The sequence below is a fragment of the Mus caroli genome, unplaced genomic scaffold (assembly GCF_978045245.1).
Source record: "Mus caroli unplaced genomic scaffold, Mus_caroli_1 scaffold_11, whole genome shotgun sequence".
Taxonomy (NCBI): domain Eukaryota; kingdom Metazoa; phylum Chordata; class Mammalia; order Rodentia; family Muridae; genus Mus; species Mus caroli.
Window position 1 is genome coordinate 20,242,313 of NW_028227266.1, and position 21,163 is coordinate 20,263,475.

Genomic DNA, 21,163 nt, shown 5'->3' on the forward strand with positions numbered 1-21,163 from the left:
GCCGGGCCGGAGCTGCGCGTGCGGGAGCCGGAGCTCAGCCGGGCTCCAGAGCTGCGAGCGCACTCGGCAGCCGCCGCCGCCGCCGCTCCCCAGATCCCGCCGCTCAGCCACCCCTCCTCCCGGCCCAGCTCTGGCGCGGAGGGGCTGACGGCTAACCCGCTGCGAGCAACTCCCTTAGAAAAAAGCCGCCGCATTGGCCGAGGCTGGCCGCAGGACCCCTCCTCCCGGGGCGCCCCCACTCCTCCCCCGCCGCTCCGGGCGCCCGCCTCCCTCAGCCGACTGTCTCCCGGCACGCCGGCCCACAGCCCTTTTGACTGCGAGCAGCGGCTGCCGAGCAGAGGCGGCGACGCGGGACCTGCAGTCGCCCGGGATTCCCTCCAGGTGACGATGCTCTGGTTCTTCAGCGTCAGGGCTCTGGCTGAGCGTCCTTGCCGACGCTCGCCTGGGATTACCTGCTGCGTCTTGCTGCTGCTCAATTGCTCCGGGGTCCCCATGTCTCTGGCTTCCTCCTTCCTGACAGGTAGGGGGGTGGGGGCGGGAGGGACCAGTCCTCCGGGACTCTGGGGTGGTTTCTTGGGAGAAGAGGCACTGGCAGACCCGGGGATGAGAGGACGAGGAACGCGCACCTTGCCTGCCCCTCGCGGGCGGTGGGGATGCGGAGAAGCCTAGAGAAAAGGGATGGGAAGGCTATGAAGAGGTAGAGAGATGGGGGACTGAGAGACTGCTACCTTTGACAGAGTGATAATAGGCACCCTGCTATATGAAGTTGGGAAATTCCTTGATTTATATTTAATCTTTTCCCCAATCCTTGTTTTAATCGTAACCACTCTTGTGCAATTAAGGCAAAGACCGCGCCGTTTCCCGCACATCCTCTTTTCTCAACACCATAGGATTCCAATAAATCCACTGTGCTAGGCAGCATCTTTAAAACATGACTTTCCAGACCTTGAATGTAAAGAAGCGACCGTATTTTTAAAGGTTACTAATAGCATGATACGATAATTACAGGTTTTCAGGCAGGTGAAGACCTCGGCTTCTATTTTGAAGGACATGCTTTACTGACACCTGGTGCAGAAAAGAGAATATTTTTAAGAGGAAAGAGATTGCGCTTCAAAAAGTGATTGCATTTCAACCCACAACAGTTGGCAGATCCACCTGAAAGGCCCGTTCTTTGACACAGCCCTGCATTTCGTTCAAATTTAAAATCTTCCCTAATGCCTAGTTTGCTGTGTTAGTCCATGTGCAGTTGAGATATCTCTCAGAGCACTAGTGGTATGTGCTTAAATCAACTGAAAACAGAAAACCGAACTATATACCGAAGTATTGACTTAAAAAAAAGTGTTAAGTAAAACTATTTAAAATAGATTTGGTGAAATTTTTTTGTGGTGCATTTGAAACACTATATAATTCCAATCACTAGCTTAAGACTGTGAGGTTTTATAATAACACCACTAAGCAAGATTTAAATTTAAAAGTATTTTTATCTTCATTTCAGGGTCTGTTGCAAAATGTGAAAATGAAGGAGAGGTCCTCCAGATTCCATTTATCACAGACAACCCTTGCATAATGTGTGTGTGTTTGGTAAGTGTACGGGTCAGGTAAAATAAACTTAACTGCTGTCATGGACAAACCTGACAGAAGAGCTGTCTTAAAATTGATTTTGATCATTACCAAATTGCATATTGCTTAAGCATCGAATTTAGTTGCACTTTCTAGTTTTATGAATTTGGGCAATTTCTAATATCTCATCAGGCTGAGAATTCTTATCTTTGACTTCAGTGTTGTACAAGTAAACTTGAGATGGACTTTGTACACCATTGTTTTAGGAAAGCTGCAGTTTGGAATGCATGCTACTACAATGAAGTCATAGATATCATGGCCACTCAGTTTTCTATACTGGTTCTATCTTCCTGGCTCAGCAGGGAAATGCTGAATAACATTTTAGATACAGAGGTCAAGGATAAGATAGGGGAGAAGGGAGGAGGTGGCTGCCATAAAGGACAAACCCAGGACAAGATGTCATCTTGGATTGATTTCTTGAATTTCTTGGCCTGCTGTGGCTGAAGCTCTGTTAAACAAGCTAGGAAGCTCAGGTCAGGAACAGGGATCCCTCCTTAATGGAGAGTGTCACTTGGCTATGAGATGCTTAGTGCTGCCAGTGGCTAGTGGATTGTTTTAGCTTAAGCTACCGGGTAATTCTGATAGACACTTGGGGAAGATGAAGTTGTTTTAAAAAAGACTTTCTGAAAGACATAGAGTTCCACAAAGAGTACTCTTTTTGCTGAAGAGTGTTCCACATGCCATTTACTTTTGGCAAACCTTGGTTAAAATCACGCATCATAAAATCCAGTTGGAAGTGCTCTAAGGCCTTCAAGGGCAGACTCCTGAACTGATGGGTGGATGAAGGCTTGTTATTCCAATCAGCATACAGAACTACAGGGTATCTATCTCTATTCAGACAAAAGCTGCGCTATCTGTATATAAAGGACGCAGACTCCTTTGTCACAAGAGATGAGGCCAACATTAAGAATAAATGAGTCTGTGCTTGCATCAAATGATTATCAGGCTCTGGACTGAAGAAATCAACAGAAGCAAATCAAAATGTTTTTCATTGGCTGAGACAATAAGCATTAAAGTCTAATAAAAAGTGTTCTTTTGTGTCTATGAGCTGCGATGTTAACCATCTTTACTAAAGAACTTGCTGGAAATAAGTGCTGAGTTTAAAATTTGCTTTAGTTACAGATTCACAACTGTAGCATGTGAGTGTGGTCTTATCCTTCCTTTATCTGTACTATGGGAATAAGTAGTTTTATTCCATTCTTACCATTTCAGCAGAAATTATCCCAAGTGATATGTCAATATCCTGAGAGCTCTACGTGTGCACAGTTGTTTTTCTCTTTGGTGGTGCTATTGTTTGTGAAGCTTAAATGTGTATTTTGATTTTTGTGCAGTGTTACCAAGTGATATGATGGAACGCTTCCCACATAGCGTTTTCCCTTTCTAGCCTTCCTAGCCTCGTGGTAGATAGTGCTTTTCTTTCATTGTGGAGACTTAGTGATATGGAAATTGATATCAGAGTTATTTGTTACACGATGTCTAAAATCGTCAGTTAAGTTCTTAAGGGCAGAATGAACACGTAGAGGCACTTGTAAAGGACAGGACTGCCAAGCCTGTTAGTCTTTCCTTGGGGTCCCAGTGACTCTCACTCATTATTCCTTCAACCCCCCCCTCAACTGATCTCTCACTGATATCTGACCATGACCTTGGCAGACCTTTGGAATGATGAGCCCACCTTCCCTATCGCTTCTCATCCACTTGGACAGGCTTAGTAAACCTGAGTAAGGATAGATAGTGAGCATTTCCCTCTGTATCCACCCCGTAAGTTTCTAGTGGACCTGAAGAACCCTGTGAATTTCTTGCTGGATACCAGCAAGAAACATAGGAAGAGACTGCTTGGTATTTTTGCACTTAGGTTGGAAAAGAGAGCTGTTTAGTAAATTGATAGAATTTACAAGCAAACCTTTTCACGCCACTGTGTATTTGCCAAGCAGTTTTCTAAGCCTGCATTATTTAAGTCGATCCCCATAAAAACCCTTTGAGGGTTTTCAGTCCTTTTTGAAGATGAGCTTTAAGAAATTAAGTAGCTTGTGAAGGTCATACATTATCTGTACACCAGTTAGTATTTTATTTATGAAAATTACTGAGCTGTCTGACACTTGGGTCAGAGGCAGACAGGGCTGTCTGTTTGTCTCTGGAGCACACAGACATAACTAGGGAGGTGGACTACTTGTTAAGCTAAGGAATGAGAAAATGGGGAAAGGAGAAAGCCTGTTGACATTTCTGTACCTTCAGGCCTTCCTTGAATGATTTTGTTTTGTGCCTTTGAGCTATTCAGAGCTCAGTTAGTTAGAAGTTGTTAGTCACACTGCATGAAAGGAAAATCCTTTATGATTTCAGCAGGGAGCGTTGGGCTTGGGTGAGGTTTACATATGAATATTGGAAGATATGAGATTTTGGATTAGGGACACAGGGATAGTTAGTTTGGGCTGGTCCAGCTTTTTTGGAATAAAGTAGTTAAAACTGGGTGTAAGCGCAGATCCTATTTCATAACATGTATTTAAAAAAAAAACCTTCAATGTATGCTTAAAAAAGACAAAAGAAGTCAAAGTTGGAGGGAGTCAGCTGCACAAAGTCCTGAGAGAAATAACAGCGTCGGAACCTGAAAAACTCCTCCAAACGCCAGGGAGTAGTCTACGCAGCCGGACTTACCTTTTAAGGTTCAGAGTAGCTGAGATAGAGATTGCACAAACACACTTCTGGAGACTCTGAGGCCAGCAGTGAGTGCAGTGGCCACAGTGGTCAGAGATGCACCATTGCAGCCTCATTTATCAGTTAGCTGTGTAGGCTGGAGCATCCTGCCAGGATCAAGAACAATTGGAGTGTCTTCTAAATGTGGGTGGGCTCTGTGTCTTTAGAGGGAATGTGAAAAGTGAGACCAGGTACTGGGCCCTGGAATCTAGATAGGCAATTTACATTAAAATAAAAAAGAGTGTGTTTTATTGTTCAGTGAAGAGCATAGCGGATGTTCTCCTGCCTTCTGATCACCAATGGGACTGAGGAACCTCACTCTGTTTTGTTTCATGAAAACAAGTTTCCCCCTGCTAGAGCTAGTTTTTCAACAGTGCCCGGGACAGCACATGCCTGCCTGTCCTGCAGCTCTGCCCCATCGTCACCTCCAATCCCACCAAGTACAGGAGGAGGGGTGCCCCCTTTCCTCTTCTCCCACCTCTCTCTCTCTCTCTCTCTCTCTCTCTCAGTGTAGCTGAGGAAGTGGTGGGAGCCAGTGAGTTCTGCCCAGGACTGGAAACCTGAGATAACTTTGGAGGCTGGGACACCAAAAGCCAGAAGTCAGGGCTTAGTTTGGCGTACATTTTGTTCAGCAAAAAACATTATTCCTGAGGTTGAAATTTCCTCTTTTAAATCCAGAGGTGCAATGCAGAAATGGGCCGTCCCTCATAAAAAGCCATGCGAATTCCCTGTTACAAGAAGCGGGCCCCACCTATCTTGAGCTGGCTGAACAGCTTAACAGAGCGGACCTTGTCTGCTGTCCTCCACTTTCATAATCACAGAAATCCTCTATCACCCAGGAGCAGCTCCAGCCTTACAACTGCCTTTGCCTTTAGCTCTACAAAGTCCTTGTTTTCTACGGCTCACACTGTGACTGCCTAGAGTAGGGACAGCACCTATCAGAGCTCATATTAGGCCCTGGGTTGCAGCAGGATTTGAATCCTGTACCAGTGAGCGTGTGCTCAGATGTGCAGTAGCCTTTGAGACAGAGATGTTTAGCTTATTATGTGCTTGTACATGTAGACCTGGAAACTTTTCTCAAAAATCGTCTCCTGTCATTTCAGAAGTCACCTGCCTCCTTATTTATATTTATTGTGGCCACCTTTTGGGTAATGTCAGCTGACTGCCCTTCAATACAACAGTTTTGAGGAAACGTTACTTAGGTGATTGTGTTGTTTTGAGCTGGATGTGAAGTCAATGTGCTGTCTAGTTAGGCGATCTGCTTCTGCTGGTGGAATTGCTGCAGAGTCATGTCCACCGCTTGGGGGCTCTGTGTGGGAGGAGCCAGCATGGATTTTGATCTGGTAGCACAAACCTGTCGTGGATTTTAGAGAGCCTTTCAAAGGATAGTTGCGACTGTTGGTAGCCATCTTCTCCTTTTGGGGGAAGGGTTTACTTTAGGAATCTAAGGAACCTGGTTTCAGGTATCACTGACGGTGACAGTGAGATAGTTGCGTCTGCCTCGCCAAGCCTGTTTCCTCACAGTGTCTAGCCTGTGCAATTACTGTGAGATTCAATGGTGCAGAACATAGAATGTTTAGCTTAGATCTTAAACTGTGGGAAGTCCCCTGGGATGACTTTTTTTTTTACTGCTATTACTATGTTGATGTTATTCTTTAAATTATTATTATTATTATTATTATTATTATTATTTTCATGTATGAAATAGTCTGTAGAGGTATATCAGAATAAAATACAAAAAAAAAAATGACAGGGGAAGAGATGCAGTGGTGATGTCAAATCCACCCTTCTCTGTGAACCAACTCGATTACATCAGTATGGCTGGTCATGGCTGCTCCTTATTGGTCCAATGTTCTGTGGGCCCTGGTGTGAGTTTTCCCCTTGCTCTCTATTAAATATTAAGGAAAACTTTCCATGGGAGTGGGGCCTCCTTTTTCGTAGGGCATTTACATCCCCGTGCCTGTGGGATCACCTCCACTTGTACTTTCATTGGCAGAGATAGGGTTGAGCTGTGGCGCTCTGTACTTCTGGAAAAACTGCCTAGTGGTCTGGCATCATGGGGATTTTCCTGGCCCGTCTTGTGGAAGTCTCGACCCAGCTCCAGACCTAAGTGCACCCGCCTTTGCTGCTCACTTACTCATTGCTCCCCTCCCCCAGCCCCAGCCCCCTTGAATGCAGCTTGGCCTTCACTTAGTGCATCAACAGCAGCCCACATTTCAAGGAAAGAGAATAACTTCGAGAGCAGAGTGTGCGCCTTGGTCTATACTGAATGAGCATGGGAGAATAGAAGTCAGCCAGGCAGGGGGCAGGAAAAATAAAGCCAGTTACTAAATGTCAGTTGGGTAAGTAGAGGGTCTCAGCTCTTCACAATCTTTGTGGCACTCTGTGTGGCTGGTGGTATACAGACCCTTTGTGATTAAATCATGCTAGCAAGACAGCCTCTCAGCCTCTCCTGTATGGAGATCAGGTGTGCTTCCCTTAGTGCAGATCATCAAGTGACCTGGGTATGTGTTTGGAGACCTGTTGATCCCTAGTTCTACTTTTATAGAACATTGCTCAAGGTGCTAGGAGGAGCAGGCTATAAATTCAGTCACATGGCACTTTCTTCCTCCATACCTCTACCTGTTTCTATTTCATTTCATTATTTCCAGCCTGATCCATGTTTAAGTCATTATGCTCCTTGGATGTCTTGAGAAGACCAAGCTCAATGAGACAGGCATAGATGCATAATAAGGATTTATAAGTTGAGATCGAGTTCATTAGGCCCATGAGTCCACCTACTTGGGGGTTTTAGGCAGGAGGGCCCTAAGTTTAAGGTTACTATGGGTGGCTTAGTGATACGAGACCTTTATAACAAAAAAGCCATTTTTTTTAAAAAGGGTTTGAAGTATATAGCTCAGTGCGTGCCTAGGATGTGTGGGGTTCTAAGTTCAATAATGCCTGGTACAATAAAATCATAAACAGAAAACAATAAAAACATAAAGAAGAAACAACAAAACCAGAAAGGTTTACAAGAATGATAGAAAACCTTCACGAGAGACTCCAACACACTTCGGTTATAGACAAAATTGCATGACCATGTGGAGATCTTGGTGGAGGCGGGGGCAGGGGAACATGGTCTAGGCAAAGCATTGCAGTAGAAAGAAGAGTGTATGCCTGGGTTGTGTGAAGAGCTAGTCCAAGGCTCCCGAGGCTCTGATGGACCTGGAGGTAAGAGCTTTAAAGGAGCCAGCCTGGGAGCCTTTGAATGTCATAATGAAGAAAATTGTCCCATGCATATTACTGGGGTCAGAAGGAGTCATTTTGCATTCTTTCAAGCCACATGAAACAATAAGATGTGTTGTTTAAATACCTCTAAGAGCTCTTGTGGCAGATGTTTAGAGTGGAGAGGCCAGAGTTTGGAAAACAAACTGCGGACACGTGGTGTGGTCAGGTGGCAGCAAGCATCCCGCAGCAGGGTGTGTAGTGGGGATGCGACCATGGGTGGGGTGGTAAGTCAGTGTTTGGAAGAATACTTGAAACAGTGCCCTGCAAGGTAACAAGTGGAGTGCAGTTCCTGGTGAATGGCATGTAGGGTGTCACTGCCACACAGCCACAACGCCAGCTTTTAGCATTGCTGCTAGGATGGAAAGTGGTCAACTCTCGAATACCCCATTGAGAATGTTTTTGATGCCAGTCCCTTTTCACACTTACAGAGATACAACTCTCTCTTTTACTGTGTTATTCATCGAGCAAATTGTTTGCCATAGCAATGTGCACAACTACAGTTGCCATCAGAGGCCAGGGATGTTGAATCCCTCGGAGCTAAAGTGGCAGACAGATGTGAGGCATTGCATGGTTGCTGGGAATTAAATGCTGGTCCTCTGGAAAAGCAGCAAGGACTTCTAACCGCTGAGCTTACCCACAGGTAGCTGACCTTTAAAAGGTTTCACTGTTGTGCTAACATACTGGGAACTGTCTACTGCAAAGAGACATTTGAAAACGCACTGTAGGTTCTTAAAATGTGCATCTGGATCTGTAGAGAGATAAGGGATGGGTGGAGAATAACAATCTGGTTAACTATCTTCATAGAAACCAACCTCAGGGACATATACATGGGATTTGAGTGGAGATTTTAAAGCCCGAGTCTGCATTAACAAGGAGGGCCAACTTGAGAGAAGGATGCATAAGGGGTTTCTTGTGAAGTAGATTACAGTTATGGAGGCACAAAGAGAACACAGAAGGCAGACAAAAGACCCATGCTGCAAAACACTAAAGAAGATATCAGTGATGATTTAAGGGGAATTATGAAGCGGGAACTTGGTCCTCATCACTTTGGAGTGTCTGAAACAAGAAATGGTCCTCACCTGCCTGAGAACTGCTGTGCATTCGCACAGGATTGTATTGACCATACTCGGGACTGGCGCTGAACCCTGTTGTCAATCATCCAAAGCCAAGATTGCCATGGGGATTTTGAAAAAATAATGCAAAGATCACAAAGTTTTTCCAGCTTTGATTTTTTTTAAAAAAAAGATCTTAGCATAAGTGAATACATAAATACCACATGAAAATTTAAAAGGTACCAAGACAAAACTAATTTCATGGGCAGAAGTAATATACCTTTTAAGCGTGTTTTTGGAATGTTTTTATGGTTAAATGCAGAATGGATCAGGCCACACGGAGGCATATTTCTTTTATTAGGAATAAGAACAACAATATAAAAGAGTCTGAGTAATATTAAAACTTACTATTATAAACATTTAAGTTTGCTCTATTAAACTGTTAATGGTGCTTTAAAAATATTATGATATGATTTAATATCTTAAAATCTGTCTTCAAGTAAAAATATGTTCTTTTCTCACAAATATTTTAATGTCCATTTTTTACTAGCGATGTACAGCTGTGGAAGGTGGTTTTGTGTTGGAGGGTGTGGGCTCGGATTTTACCCAGGCTGGCTCATAGTTATCTGTTACTTAACATCTCTCTGATCCTTAGTTATGAGTCCTGGGCAGGTCATTAAGGCAGCATGCCTGTAGCTCACTTCAGTTGGTGGGGGTGGGAGTCAGCTGAGGGTGTGAATGATTAAATGTGAGATGTTCCTGAAAGCCCTTTGTAAACAGTGTCAAGGGAATTATAACTAAGGACAAAAATTTAACAGTGAAGGCTCCAGGAAGCCCTGAGATGCTTATGTCCCTTAAACAAAGTTGGAGAACATTTGCCTATAACGTATGCACAGCCTCCTGTATATTTTAAATTATACCTAGATTACTTATGCCCTATGGACATGGTGGGTCAACTGTATTATGCCGTAAACCAGGTTGACACAAAATTTATTGAGTACGTTCCTGAGGAATCACAGTATAGTTTTAAACAATAGCCCTTACGGTTCTGCAGCCTTAGGTAACCCGTGGGGTATTTCTGTATCCTGACAACCTCCTCATCCTGGTAAGGAGGGCCAAAGCAGCCCACATCAGAGTGTGAGTTAAAGTACGTGAGTTCTCTAACCATGTTCTGTAGTGTGGGAAAGGTTCCTGTGTAGGAGTGTGTGGACCCACTGTCTCAGATCCGCCGGAGAAGTGCTTGACTGGTGATACAAGTTATTGTCAAGGCCCGCGTAATGTGTTCACTCTGATTCTGCTCAGTGTGGACAGTGGGTCTGCAGGTCAGCTAACTTTGGTCCCTTTGGTGCAAAGACAGAAAGCCCCAGCGTATTTGGAGGTTGGCAAGGTGCCTGCCTTGCTTGGTTTCTCATTCTGAAGCTCTTGCTTACTTGTTCGGTGTCTAGCTTCAGACAGTTATTGAGTGTGGTATGTTCAGTGAGACCCAGTTGTCCTTTGGTGGTATTTACCACTGCATCAGCAAAGTGGCAGGAGGAAGGCACAAAGTAAAACCCAGCACTGATCAGCCTTGGAGAGAGTGAGTGATATGGTCTGGTTGACTGTGTTCCTGGTAGCACAGGGTCTTGTCCCACACAGAGTTTGGATCGTATGAACTCCATTGAATGTGAACATGTGGTCCCAGCATACACTTGCTGCCTTGGTCTTTTCTCCTTCCTTTGGCATGTGTGGGTGAATTCCTGCCTTAAGGGATGAGGCTCTTAAGCATAAGAACTTGTCACGATCTTTCCAACCGCCCTATAGCGTCAGTGAGAGGTCTGTGACCTTGAGACTTGAGTGGGAGTGGGGCCTGCGCTTCCTGTTTATAGTTTAGGTTAACACTTGGGATGGCTCTCCCCAGAATGGAACTCTACGTTCCAAACCATGACTCTCCCAGAAAGATTGTCACAAAAGGTCACCCTCTTCTATTAACAACATCCTAAACAATCAGTAGAAGAACACTTCTCCCCCTTTAAAAAGCAATGTAGTTACATTTGAAAACATAGACTCTCTTAGACATTAAGAGCTGTTTGTCTCATGATGAAAGGAATGGCCCCTCTTGTAAGAGTATCCTGCTGTCTAGAGCAGAGTGGTCGTTGACAAGGCAGGAGAGGCAGGGCAGGGGGTTTCTTCCACTTCCAAAAGTCACGGTGAAAAATGCTCCCAGTCCTGTGGCTGGCCTTCGAAACCCAGTCACCCCCAACCTCATCAGAGAAGCTAACTTTGAAATCTTGACACAGGCCTTGGTGTTTATGTTAGCTTTTGGATGTCAGTTCCCTTGGCTTCTGGAAACTGACTCTGTTGAAAATTATGTTTTTCTTCGAAGGACAAAGGCCTTATTGTATGTCCATGTCCTGTAGTATAATGAGCTTTTACGTTTTTTTTTTTTTTTTTTTTTTTTTTTGGAATGTTAGGTGATGGGTGGGACTAACCTAGATCTTTGAAATAAGAAATGCATAGATCTGTAAAACAAATGGCAATTAAAAGTTTCATGGAGGTATCGTCATAAAAGAAAATGAGTGGGTGGAAGAATGTCACCTTTACTGGCCACAGCATGTTTCCCAAATGCAGTGCTTTTCTGGAATTACCATGAACTACCTTTGAGAGGACCCTCATGAGTGGTGTTGCCTTGGAGCCAAGAGGACCTGCTACATAAGTGGTATCACCCTAGGGCTGGTTCCCGGAGGAATTACACTAGAAAACAGGATTATTGTGAGCGTCCCTGTTTAACCTATAGGAAGTCAGGACTGTTGTGAGCACCGCTGTCTAATCAATGGGAACTCAGGACTGTTGTGATTATCACATTCTAACCTATACAAATGCTCATTTATAACTCTTGTATTCTTGGTCAAAGAAATCGATTTGATTAGACGATTCCTTGTGGTTGCTGTGTTTCAAGCACAGATTGAGCATTGTAGCTAGGTCACTCTGATCCAGCTATTGACCTCTGGGGGTGTGGGTGACCTCAGAAGGGCTGCTCCAGGAGAAAGCATGGAAAGGAGTCAGTCACACAGACCACAACATCTGAAGCTGCTTCCATCTCTTTGGGCCTCAATGAGACGCCATTAGCATCTTTAGCTTGACATTTTCTTGAACTAGTTCCTAAAAAGCCTTTGAAACCTGTCTTCTGAGATTCTTTGGGGGCTTAATGTGTGAGTAACAGAGTTAATATTACAACTTCATAAACCCTTCCTGACATCTTTCCTCTTCTCCATGTTTGTTCTTAAAACATGTTATAAAAAATGCTGGGGAATTTACTTTCTATTTTACAAGCAATTTAACTACCATTTGTACGAACATATGAGAATCAGTCTCTCCTGGCTAAGCATCCCATCAGCCACCTGGATGGAACTCAAAGCTTCTGCATCTGTTACAACTGCATCTCTACAACCCACTGCCTGGCATATCCCCGTGTTTCCCCCAAGCTTCAGGGCAAAGCCCATTTGGTCTCTCCTGCTTTCTACTTTCATAGTGTAAAAGCAGAAGCAGAGCCATTCATGGCAGTAGTGGATTGTGGTCTCAAGGGGGCACTGCTTTTATGAATGAGAGGACATGAAAGATTAAGCAGACATTCTCTTGCTTGGGAGCTGCTGTGTCAGAACCGTTGAGATCTGCCATGGGCTGTGTTTATGTTCTTGTGGGGAGTTGGGCCTCTTAGGCTCAAGAGTTGTGGCTCTTTCCTGTTTCCACGCACATGTGAAACAGTGGTTCTGCTGCCTTGTGGGAGGCTGCAGAGCCAGCTGGAACCCTATTAGCACATTGGTGTGCACTAGTGCTGGCTCATAGTGGTGACAGTGGTGTGAGAATCTAAGGTCTGGGAGAGCTGGGTGGCAGGAAAGGAGTGGGGCCTGCTTTCTTTATGCCTCTCCTTGGTCTTGGGCTGCTTCTGGGGAGACAGTCCCTTCCTTCTGCTGGAGTCTTCTCTGCTGTGCATCTCATGGACCAACTGCGTGTGCCAGGCAGCAGCTGGACTCCTTTTCTTCCTTGGACTCAGGGTAATATTTGGGATTCATTGAAAACAGTGCCATCCCTCTATTTCATATTGAGAAAGAGCAAAGACATCTTAAGAAAATATTATCTTTGGGTGCTCATTTGTCTGGTCTAGATATACAGAGCTTCCAAAGCTTGCAGTTAGGAGATTTTTTTTTTTAATGTTTTTCTTCTATTGGTCGATAGAAACAGCAATTTCATGTGATCTAACATAATATATATCTTGAAGATCTTTTAACATTGGAAAAAGATTTTTTTTTTTTATTCTTTTAATTGTGTGTGTGTGTGTGTATGGGAAGAGTATGCTCGTGTGAATGTTGATTTCTTTACATGCCAGAAACAAGTGCTCCCACTGTAGCTGGGGTTACATGTGCTGTACTCTGCTCTACATGGAACCCTGGTCCTCCTCAAGAGCAGCCAGTGTTCCTAACCACTAAGCCATCTCGCTAGCTCCAACCCTGAGACTTTCAAAATGCAGATATTTATCCTGACAGGTTATTATTGCAATGTATTTGAGTTTAGATTGACTTTTGTCTGGATTCCCAAACTAAAATCAAATGAGAAGATACAGTGGAATGTTTCTCAGTCTGTGAAAGAGAAAGCCTCCTGGAGTCACTGAACACTCCGCTCCAAACTAATGGGCTCTTCACATCCACCAGACTCCCTCTGAGGGTGTTAGAGCAGTCGGGGAGTTAGGAGGAAGCAGCCTCAGCCCTGTGGTACAGCACATGCTCTGGCCTCTGCGGGGCATATGGGAATTGCATTGCACAACTGAAGGAGGGGAATGATCGATGGCTGCTCATTAAGCCCACTGCATATTTATTGAGCATTTATGTTAATAATGCCCCAAGGCTCTGCAAGATTGAAGAAACAGTTTTTACAGGAACAAAAAGAGATTAAATTATGTTTGGGAAGGTTTTGAACATCGCTATCTTTTATTGCTTTTGAGTTCTTTGAAAGTTGATTAACATGTACGAGCCAGAGATACTAAGTCTGGCTGTCATCTTTAATTATCCAGAGCAAACTATGCCTCCTTGTCTGATGAGATGCTATGCACTTATGTATGTATGCACGAGGGTAGTTAATGTGATATTTTAGTTTGCAAACTATTATTTGAGTGTCTAAAACATGTGGATGTGTAATGGGACCAGTAACTGTGCATTTTGGGGTCCTGAGAAACACCTTTTGAACACCAGAGGCGATTGACTGTGTTCTGGCCACCAGTAGCCCCTGCCTTTTCTTTCATTATATAATTCAGTTTTGACTCCCTGCCTTCCTTTACAGTTGTAGGTCATTATCAAGTCCACAGTAAAAACCTTGCCTTTGGTTCTGAGTTCTCCTACCATGCCCTAGCAGCGGGGCCGCTCTCATTCTAACATGCATAAGTACCATGGAGGAGCTGCTTAAAAACACTTTCCATCCCTTACTCAAGACACCAGAGGATATGACATCCTAATAAAGACTTCGGGGTTCTTTAATGTAGGGGCTTAATAATGGGAACTTAATAAAAAGGAGGAGATGTAAACATAAATATCAACTTTTATGTTCATATTTAAGTCATGTTCAGGTACAAGTGAGACTGCATTATTGTTAAACAGCTCCATAATAGACCATCACTTCTGTGGGGCTTTCCCGCACTTATCTTGTACATTAATCATTGTTATTGAAGAGTTCGTTTGTCTCTATTAAATCTCCGGTTGGTTTTCCATTTGGAATTAATCATTTCTTCTTCAAAGCCTATACGTAGGAAGCCTTTATCATGGCTCTCACTCACACTTCCTCTGAAGTTTTGAGTTACATAGTTAGCTGTCTCTTTTACTGGATAATATGCTTGTCCCGGGCAAGGATGGTCAGTGTCTATTTCTCGGGAGTCCCCGAAGCCTGCAGAGTAGTGCATTGCAAACTTGAGTCTTTGAGACTCAACACTGTGTTTGCAATCTGGGGACATTCCGAACTGAACTTTGTTCAAAGCTAGAACAGGGTTTCTCTAGAAATGTTCACAGTTGAGATTACAAGGCACACAAAAGCAAATCACAATGCAACCTCTTGAAAGCTGGGACTACAGTTCCAGTAAGAAAATGATGCTCCATTCCTGGGCAGACGCTGTGAGATCTTCAGAGAATGCTTTCTAAACCACAAGGGTGGAGAAGATGCCCCAAGGCTCACTAAGAGGGGCCACCAAATTGATTCCTTAGGGAGTATATGTTTAGCAGTCTTGTGGGTCAGTTAGGTAGAACCCTGACTGGCGCCTTTGGGTGGAGCAGACTGGCCCCCTGGGCGGAGGCCAGCCTTTTCATGTGCTGGGTTCCCACAGGGATGCTCTGTTTCCTGTGGTCTTTGCGTGATGGTCAGCAGCTGCACGATGAAGCTGGTGTGATGTCTGTTTGTTGCTTCTTCAACACAAGACAGCTAGATGTAGCAACTTGACCAAACATCCAGGCTTTTATGATTGCCTGGTGGCATCCAGCCACACCTGGAGGATTGAGAGACAAAGTCATGAGGAGTGGAGGGCCAGGTGAGGCAGGCTTAGAGACCACTTCCACCCTAACCCCTGAGATCCTCGCTTCCAATTCTTTCTGGATGCAGCAGAAACCTTCTCTAATTAGAGCAGATCCTTTTGGCCAATTTGGTTCTCTCTCTCTCTCTCTCTCTCTCTCTCTCTCTCTCTCTCTCTCAGCTTTCTGCCTCCTACTGCTTACATTTTCCTTTCTCTGCTCAGGTTGAGTGTAAAATCAAGCTGACCAATTCTGATTCAAGTCACTATCACCAAAATTTTGGTCACATTGATAAACATTTATCAATAAACTTAATGATAATTTAAAAACTGTTTAAATTACCCTGACATTCGATTGCTTCAGAGTTCCACCTTTATTTTGCCCATCCTAGTTATATTTTAATGTATTGTTTTACTTCTCTGTCATTAGTCTAGCATTTGTGTAATGACAGCACTCCCCTAATTTTCATGTCTTGCTTTTTTCACATCTCAGTCTTTTTAATTCTTAGTTGCTGCCAGCAGGCTGAAATGTACACACAGGCATTGGAGATTGTGGTTGTAATTCCTCTTCACAACATGGTGGTGGGACACTGCTGTGGACAAAGTGTGCTGTGTGGAGCTCACTGACCTTGGCCAAGGGTGATCTGGGAAAGAGCCAGAGCAGGGGCCACTTGTAATCACTATGGAGGGTGTCAAGAGGAATGGCTGGGTGGAGCTAATCGGCTTGCTCAGAACACAGTCAAGTGGCCAGGTGGGGTCTGAGTGAACATTTTTCACTAATGATAATATGCTGATATAATTGAGCAAAAGGAATGGCTTGGAGAAAATTTAACAGCCTTCCAGTATGTGGGAGGGGATCATTCTGTTGAAAGGATGAAGGAGAACTGATCCCAAAGTTGCAACATATGCCTAGTTCAGCTTCTCCTCAGGGCCCTGCCTCTCACTGGCTTCTACAAAGAGTCCCAAGTTGCTTGTGGGGTCTTGGCTTCCCTGCTTCCTGGCTGGGGCTGACTGAGAGCTCAGGATTCTCCTTGGAGCCCTGGATCCTACTGGCCCTGTTGCAGATGAGTATCACTGTCCTAGTTTGGAGCCATATATCTTGGGATCAGAAATTGAAAGCAGGGTTTGACTATGGTCTCTGCAAGTTGCAGGGTTTTGGCTTAAGGGCTTTGTAAAGCTGAGAAGAAATTTACACTGAGAAAATTTTCTCTCTCAACACTTGCCGTTATTCCTACACAACTTGTGTGCTCTCATGGCCTGTGGTGCTTTCAGTGCGTATTTGGCCTTTAGTTAGGAAGTGCTAGTGAGTCTGAGAGCTCTTGTTTGGGGACAATAATTCTAAGCCTTTTTTCTTGGTATTCTCAGTTATTCTGGCCAATCAGAATATCCCTAAGGTCAAATCTGTTCCCTTGCAGACAGCAGCTGGGGTATGGTGATGGCAACAGGGAAAAGATGTGATCTGTAGTTGTCAAGATGGCCTCTCTGAGGAGTGTTGGGCTGCAATCCAATCCTGTGTGATCTTGGTTTCTAGGTACTTGGGGTTGTGGTAGGTGCCGAGAGGTGGTTTGTGGTGGTCACTGAATTAACAGTGTCATCTCAACCAGTAGTCACATATAGTTGGAATGCACATGTGTGTATGTGTCTCTGTGCATAAGAGCCCACAGGCAATGAACTTCCCTAGAGCACTTGGGAGGTTGATAAGGGTTCTGTTTAGCTAACTTGCCTCTTTTTTTTTTTTTAATGGATCTTTGTCCTCTTCTTCTTCTTCTTCTTCTTCTTCTTCTTCTTCTTCTTCTTCTTCTTCTTCTTCTTCTTCTTCTTCTTCTTCTTCTTCTTCTTCTTCTTCCTCTTCTTCTTCTTCTTCCTCTTAGGGTTCTGTTTAGCTAACTTGCCTCTTTTTTTTTTTAATGGATCTTTGTCCTCTTCTTCTTCTTCTTCTTCTTCTTCTTCTTCTTCTTCTTCTTCTTCTTCTTCTTCTTCTTCTTCTTCTTCTTCTTCTTCTTCTTCTTCTTCCTCTTCCTCTTCTTCCTCTTCCTCTTCTTCCTCTTCCTCCTCTTCCTCTTCTTCCTCTTCCTCCTCTTCCTCTTCCTCCTCTTCCTCTTCTTCCTCTTCCTCCTCTTGACTCTTCTTCTTCTTCTTCTTCTTCTTCTTCTTCTTCTTCTTCTTCCTCTTCTTCTTCCTCTTCTTCTTCCTCTTCTTCTTCCTCTTCTTCTTCCTCTTCTTCTTCCTCTTCTTCTTCCTCTTCTTCTTCTTCTTCTTCTTCTTCTTCTTCTTCTTCTTCTTCTTCTTCTTCTTTTGATTTATTTATTTTTATATGTAAGTACACTGTAGCTGTCTTCAGACACACCAGAATAGGGCGTCAGATCTCCTTATGGATGGTTGTGAGCCATCATGTGGTTGCTGGGATTTGAACTCAGGACCTTCAGAAGAGCAGTCAGTGCTCTTAACCGCTGAGCCATCTCTCCAGCCCCGATCTTTGTCTTCTTAAAACTAACATATTTAATGGCTGCAAGAGTCAACCAAGATGTTTTCTCCATTCCCTATGCTACTTCATACCAACCCATGATGGAAAACGCTGGTAGTCCACACATTTATGTTCTCAGTCCCCTCCCTCCCCAAATTGTCAATTGTGTACTCAGATATCCACTTAGCATCTCCATATGCAGGGTTAGAAACATCTCACGTAAAATGATGGATCTGCAGGTCATGTTTCCACCCCTCCCAGCAGCTTAGGTCACGCAGGCATTAATGTCCATTGCTGTGTTTGCTTATTCAGCCCAATAGCCACTTGGTCCTTATTCCTTTATTCCTTTCTATTGTATCCTGTGGCCAAAATCAAGTCTGAAAAATATAATTGGGGTCTGGCAAGATGCCTCAGCGAGTAAAGGGACTGCTGTCAAAATTGACAACCTGAGTCTGATCCCTGGAAACCATGTGGTGGGAAGAGAGAACTGACTCTAAAATGTTGTCCTCTGACCTCTACGTGTCTTTAGAAAACAGCTGTATTCCTGCATGTGTGTGCAGGCACATGTACAAATAGATATGTAACTTCAGCAAAATGTGGCCTGAGAGATGGCTCAGTAGTGAAAAGCATTCGTTGTTTTTGCAGAGGATTTGCCTTGGCTCCCAGCACCTACATGATGGCTTAGAACCATCTGTAACTCTAGTCCCAGGGCATCTGACACCATCTTATGACCTCAACAGGTATCAGGCATGCATGTGGCACATACAGGCAAATTACTCACACACATTTAAAAAAATTAAAAAATTTAGAAACATATATATTTATGAGCAATATCATGCACACACACATATGTAATGTGTATGTATATGTATATATAAGCAAAATCCATCGGTGGCATCTTGTATATTAGTCTATAGTCTTATGCAATCTGGCTGAGGATGCCACCTTTTAGTTCACTCCCCCTGCCCCTGCTCCCATCCAATAATCCTTCCTTACTAGTCCAGCCGCTTTCCTTTCTTGGCTCCCCTTGAGGTCTGCATGATACCCTCTCCAGGGCATGTTTGCATCTGTATTCTTTTGTGTCTGGAACACGTGTGTTATGAATATTTATCCAATCTAATTTTTTGCTGTTTTCTTAACAAATATTCCTATATTAGAGGGTCATTTTAAAATCAATTTTACACATAATGACACCCAGTATCATTCTTTCTTTGTGTCCTGATTTTTTTTTTCATAGCCCTCTGCACTACCTGCTATATCATGCAAATACTTGCTCCCTTGAGCCTTCCCCACTAGTATATCAGCCCTATGAGAACACATCGTCTCTCCTGTTTGTGACATTCCCCCAGTGCCTAGGACTGTGATAAGCTCAGTTTGTCCATATCTATTTGATGAATAGGTTTGTGCCATTTATATTTAATGTTTATGATTCAATAATTTAATCTAATTAATTCTCTTTCCTAAATAGACTAGAAGTTTGCCTGTTTACTGTAAACACAGATTACATAATCTGTGATCATGCATGATGCTGGCGAGTGGTAGAAATGCACTGAAAGGTGAGATGTTATTTCTAACAAATGATCCTGTAGTCACAATACGTTATATTACAACATCAACAACAACAACAACATTATTCCAGATGATTCCAGCTTAAGATGGTTCACTTAAAAGTTTTTCATTTATAATTTTTGGCTTTATAAAAGCAGTATATATTCAGTAGAAATCATAATGCATATCTTGAATTTGGATGTTTTCCTGTGCTAATGACATATGATAGATTGTTCTTCAGGACAATGGCAACAATCTACAGCTTCCAGTCAGCTTCAAGATAACAGAGCAGAAACAGCTAACACTCTCCATTGTACTATATGTAAAAATATCATTGATGTAGTAAATGCATTTTCCATTTAGAGTATTTATCAAGGCAAAATTCCATTATAAACAAAGGAACATCCTATGCAAACCTATTTCAATAGTCCATGCTCATATCAGACTTGATAGCCTGATAATTATTGATTTTGAAACGTTAATTAAAACCTACTTTGTTTTTATTTTCTATTTTACTTAAAACATGTTATAGATGAACTATTAAATTATGTTAAGTGTGGGAATATCAACAAGAAAACAATGGCCTAGAGTGAGCTCTCCTTCCCTATGTATCTGTAAAGCAAATTATTATACCACAGGTAAATCTGAGCCACGTTGTATCTTTGTTCTGATGGGCTTTAGTACTGGCCTGGAGGAAGATTCTTTTGTGGGTTGTGAAGTCCCAAAGGGCTGACATGTGTAGGTCACATCTACATCAGTGGGATAATTGTATAGCAGAGCATTTTCAAAGCTCACTCAATGACTCCCCAAGTGGTTAAAGAGCCAGGATGCCTGGGGTGACTTGAGAGGCTTGTGATAGACTCAGGTTGCCGGTCGGGTCCCTCCATGATGTGTGAGCAGAGCTGCTGACCACATTTGTGCGACACGGGAGATAGGTTTGCAGTGTTCATGTTCCACCCCTGTCTCTCTAGGACTGTAAGCTCTTCTAGGGCAGAAGATGGATCTGATTCATATTTTCTGTTCCCAGCCAAACCTGGCAAAATGCCTGGCTCACAGCAGGGCCTCAAAAATATTTGTTAAACAGATTCATGTTTTTTTTTTCTTTAGTCAGATAGACTGAATTATGAAGTAGGAGTGTTTACTCCACAGGAAAATATGCTTATAGCCCAAACATCATATTTTAAAAGCCTGTTTGTTTTTCTGTTGACACTTTGTCTTTAGATATGTCAGCGCTGAGACACTGCTTTAACAGGAATGGTTGGAAATAGTAACCAGGGTCGATTTTTTTTTTTAAATAAGGTACATAAGAATCCCCTTAGTCATAAAATCACATTAAAGAGTGCTTTACAGCCATTTTCATTTCTTCATAACACCTTTAATCTCCGAAATAGATTATGTGTTAATTTGGCTCTCATTGATGGTTAAAGGGTTTGGAGATGGAAACTAGTAGATTAAAGTTACATTGTAAGCCCATGAAGTATGTCTGTGGTTTATCCAGTTCTTCCTGACATCTGCACGTGCCCTTGGGAAAACTTTAGAGAAGAGAACACTCGGGTAATGGCCCCAGTAGATGAGTCCAAGCAGGTCCAGCTAAGAATGGCCAGCATATGGGGAGGCTGTCTGAGGCAGGGGTTTCCTGGACTCTTAGCCACCCAAGCCCCTTGCTTTTCTGCCTAGTGTTATTCAGGTGACCATGTACTGTCTGAGCTAGTGCCAACCTGGGCAGCATGGGGCCAGGGATCTTTTTAGCATCTGAAACACCACAATGCCCTAAGCATGACATAGAGGCAGGCCTTGAGAGTCCAGGCCACGGCCAACTGAGGCTTCTGTCCCGCAGGGACCTTTGAAAGGCTCAGTGATTGCTGGTGGTCGGGGTCAATTGTGCAGATGTCTTTAAAAGGGTCTCACTGGTGACCAGAAAGTTACTTTGTCAAAATGACAGATGGGCTGCAGCAGCTCCTCCGCCCTGCCACTTCCCCTGGATGTCAGCGCTGTTTGCTTGTC

The 21,163-nt window shown here is 43.5% G+C and overlaps 1 protein-coding gene across 2 annotated transcripts in view; it reads left to right on the forward strand.

The window, feature by feature from the left end:
• Window positions 1-326: 326 nt before the first annotated feature.
• Window positions 327-21,163, forward strand: part of Bmper (BMP binding endothelial regulator) — a 267,045-nt gene continuing 246,208 nt past the window's right edge. For both annotated transcript variants that reach the window (XM_021172558.2, XM_029481077.1), the window contains exons 1-2: window positions 327-520; window positions 1,496-1,581. In XM_021172558.2, coding sequence (XP_021028217.1) covers window positions 388-520; window positions 1,496-1,581 — 219 coding nt within the window. In that variant the 5' untranslated portion in view covers window positions 327-387. The remainder of the gene's footprint in view (window positions 521-1,495; window positions 1,582-21,163) is intronic.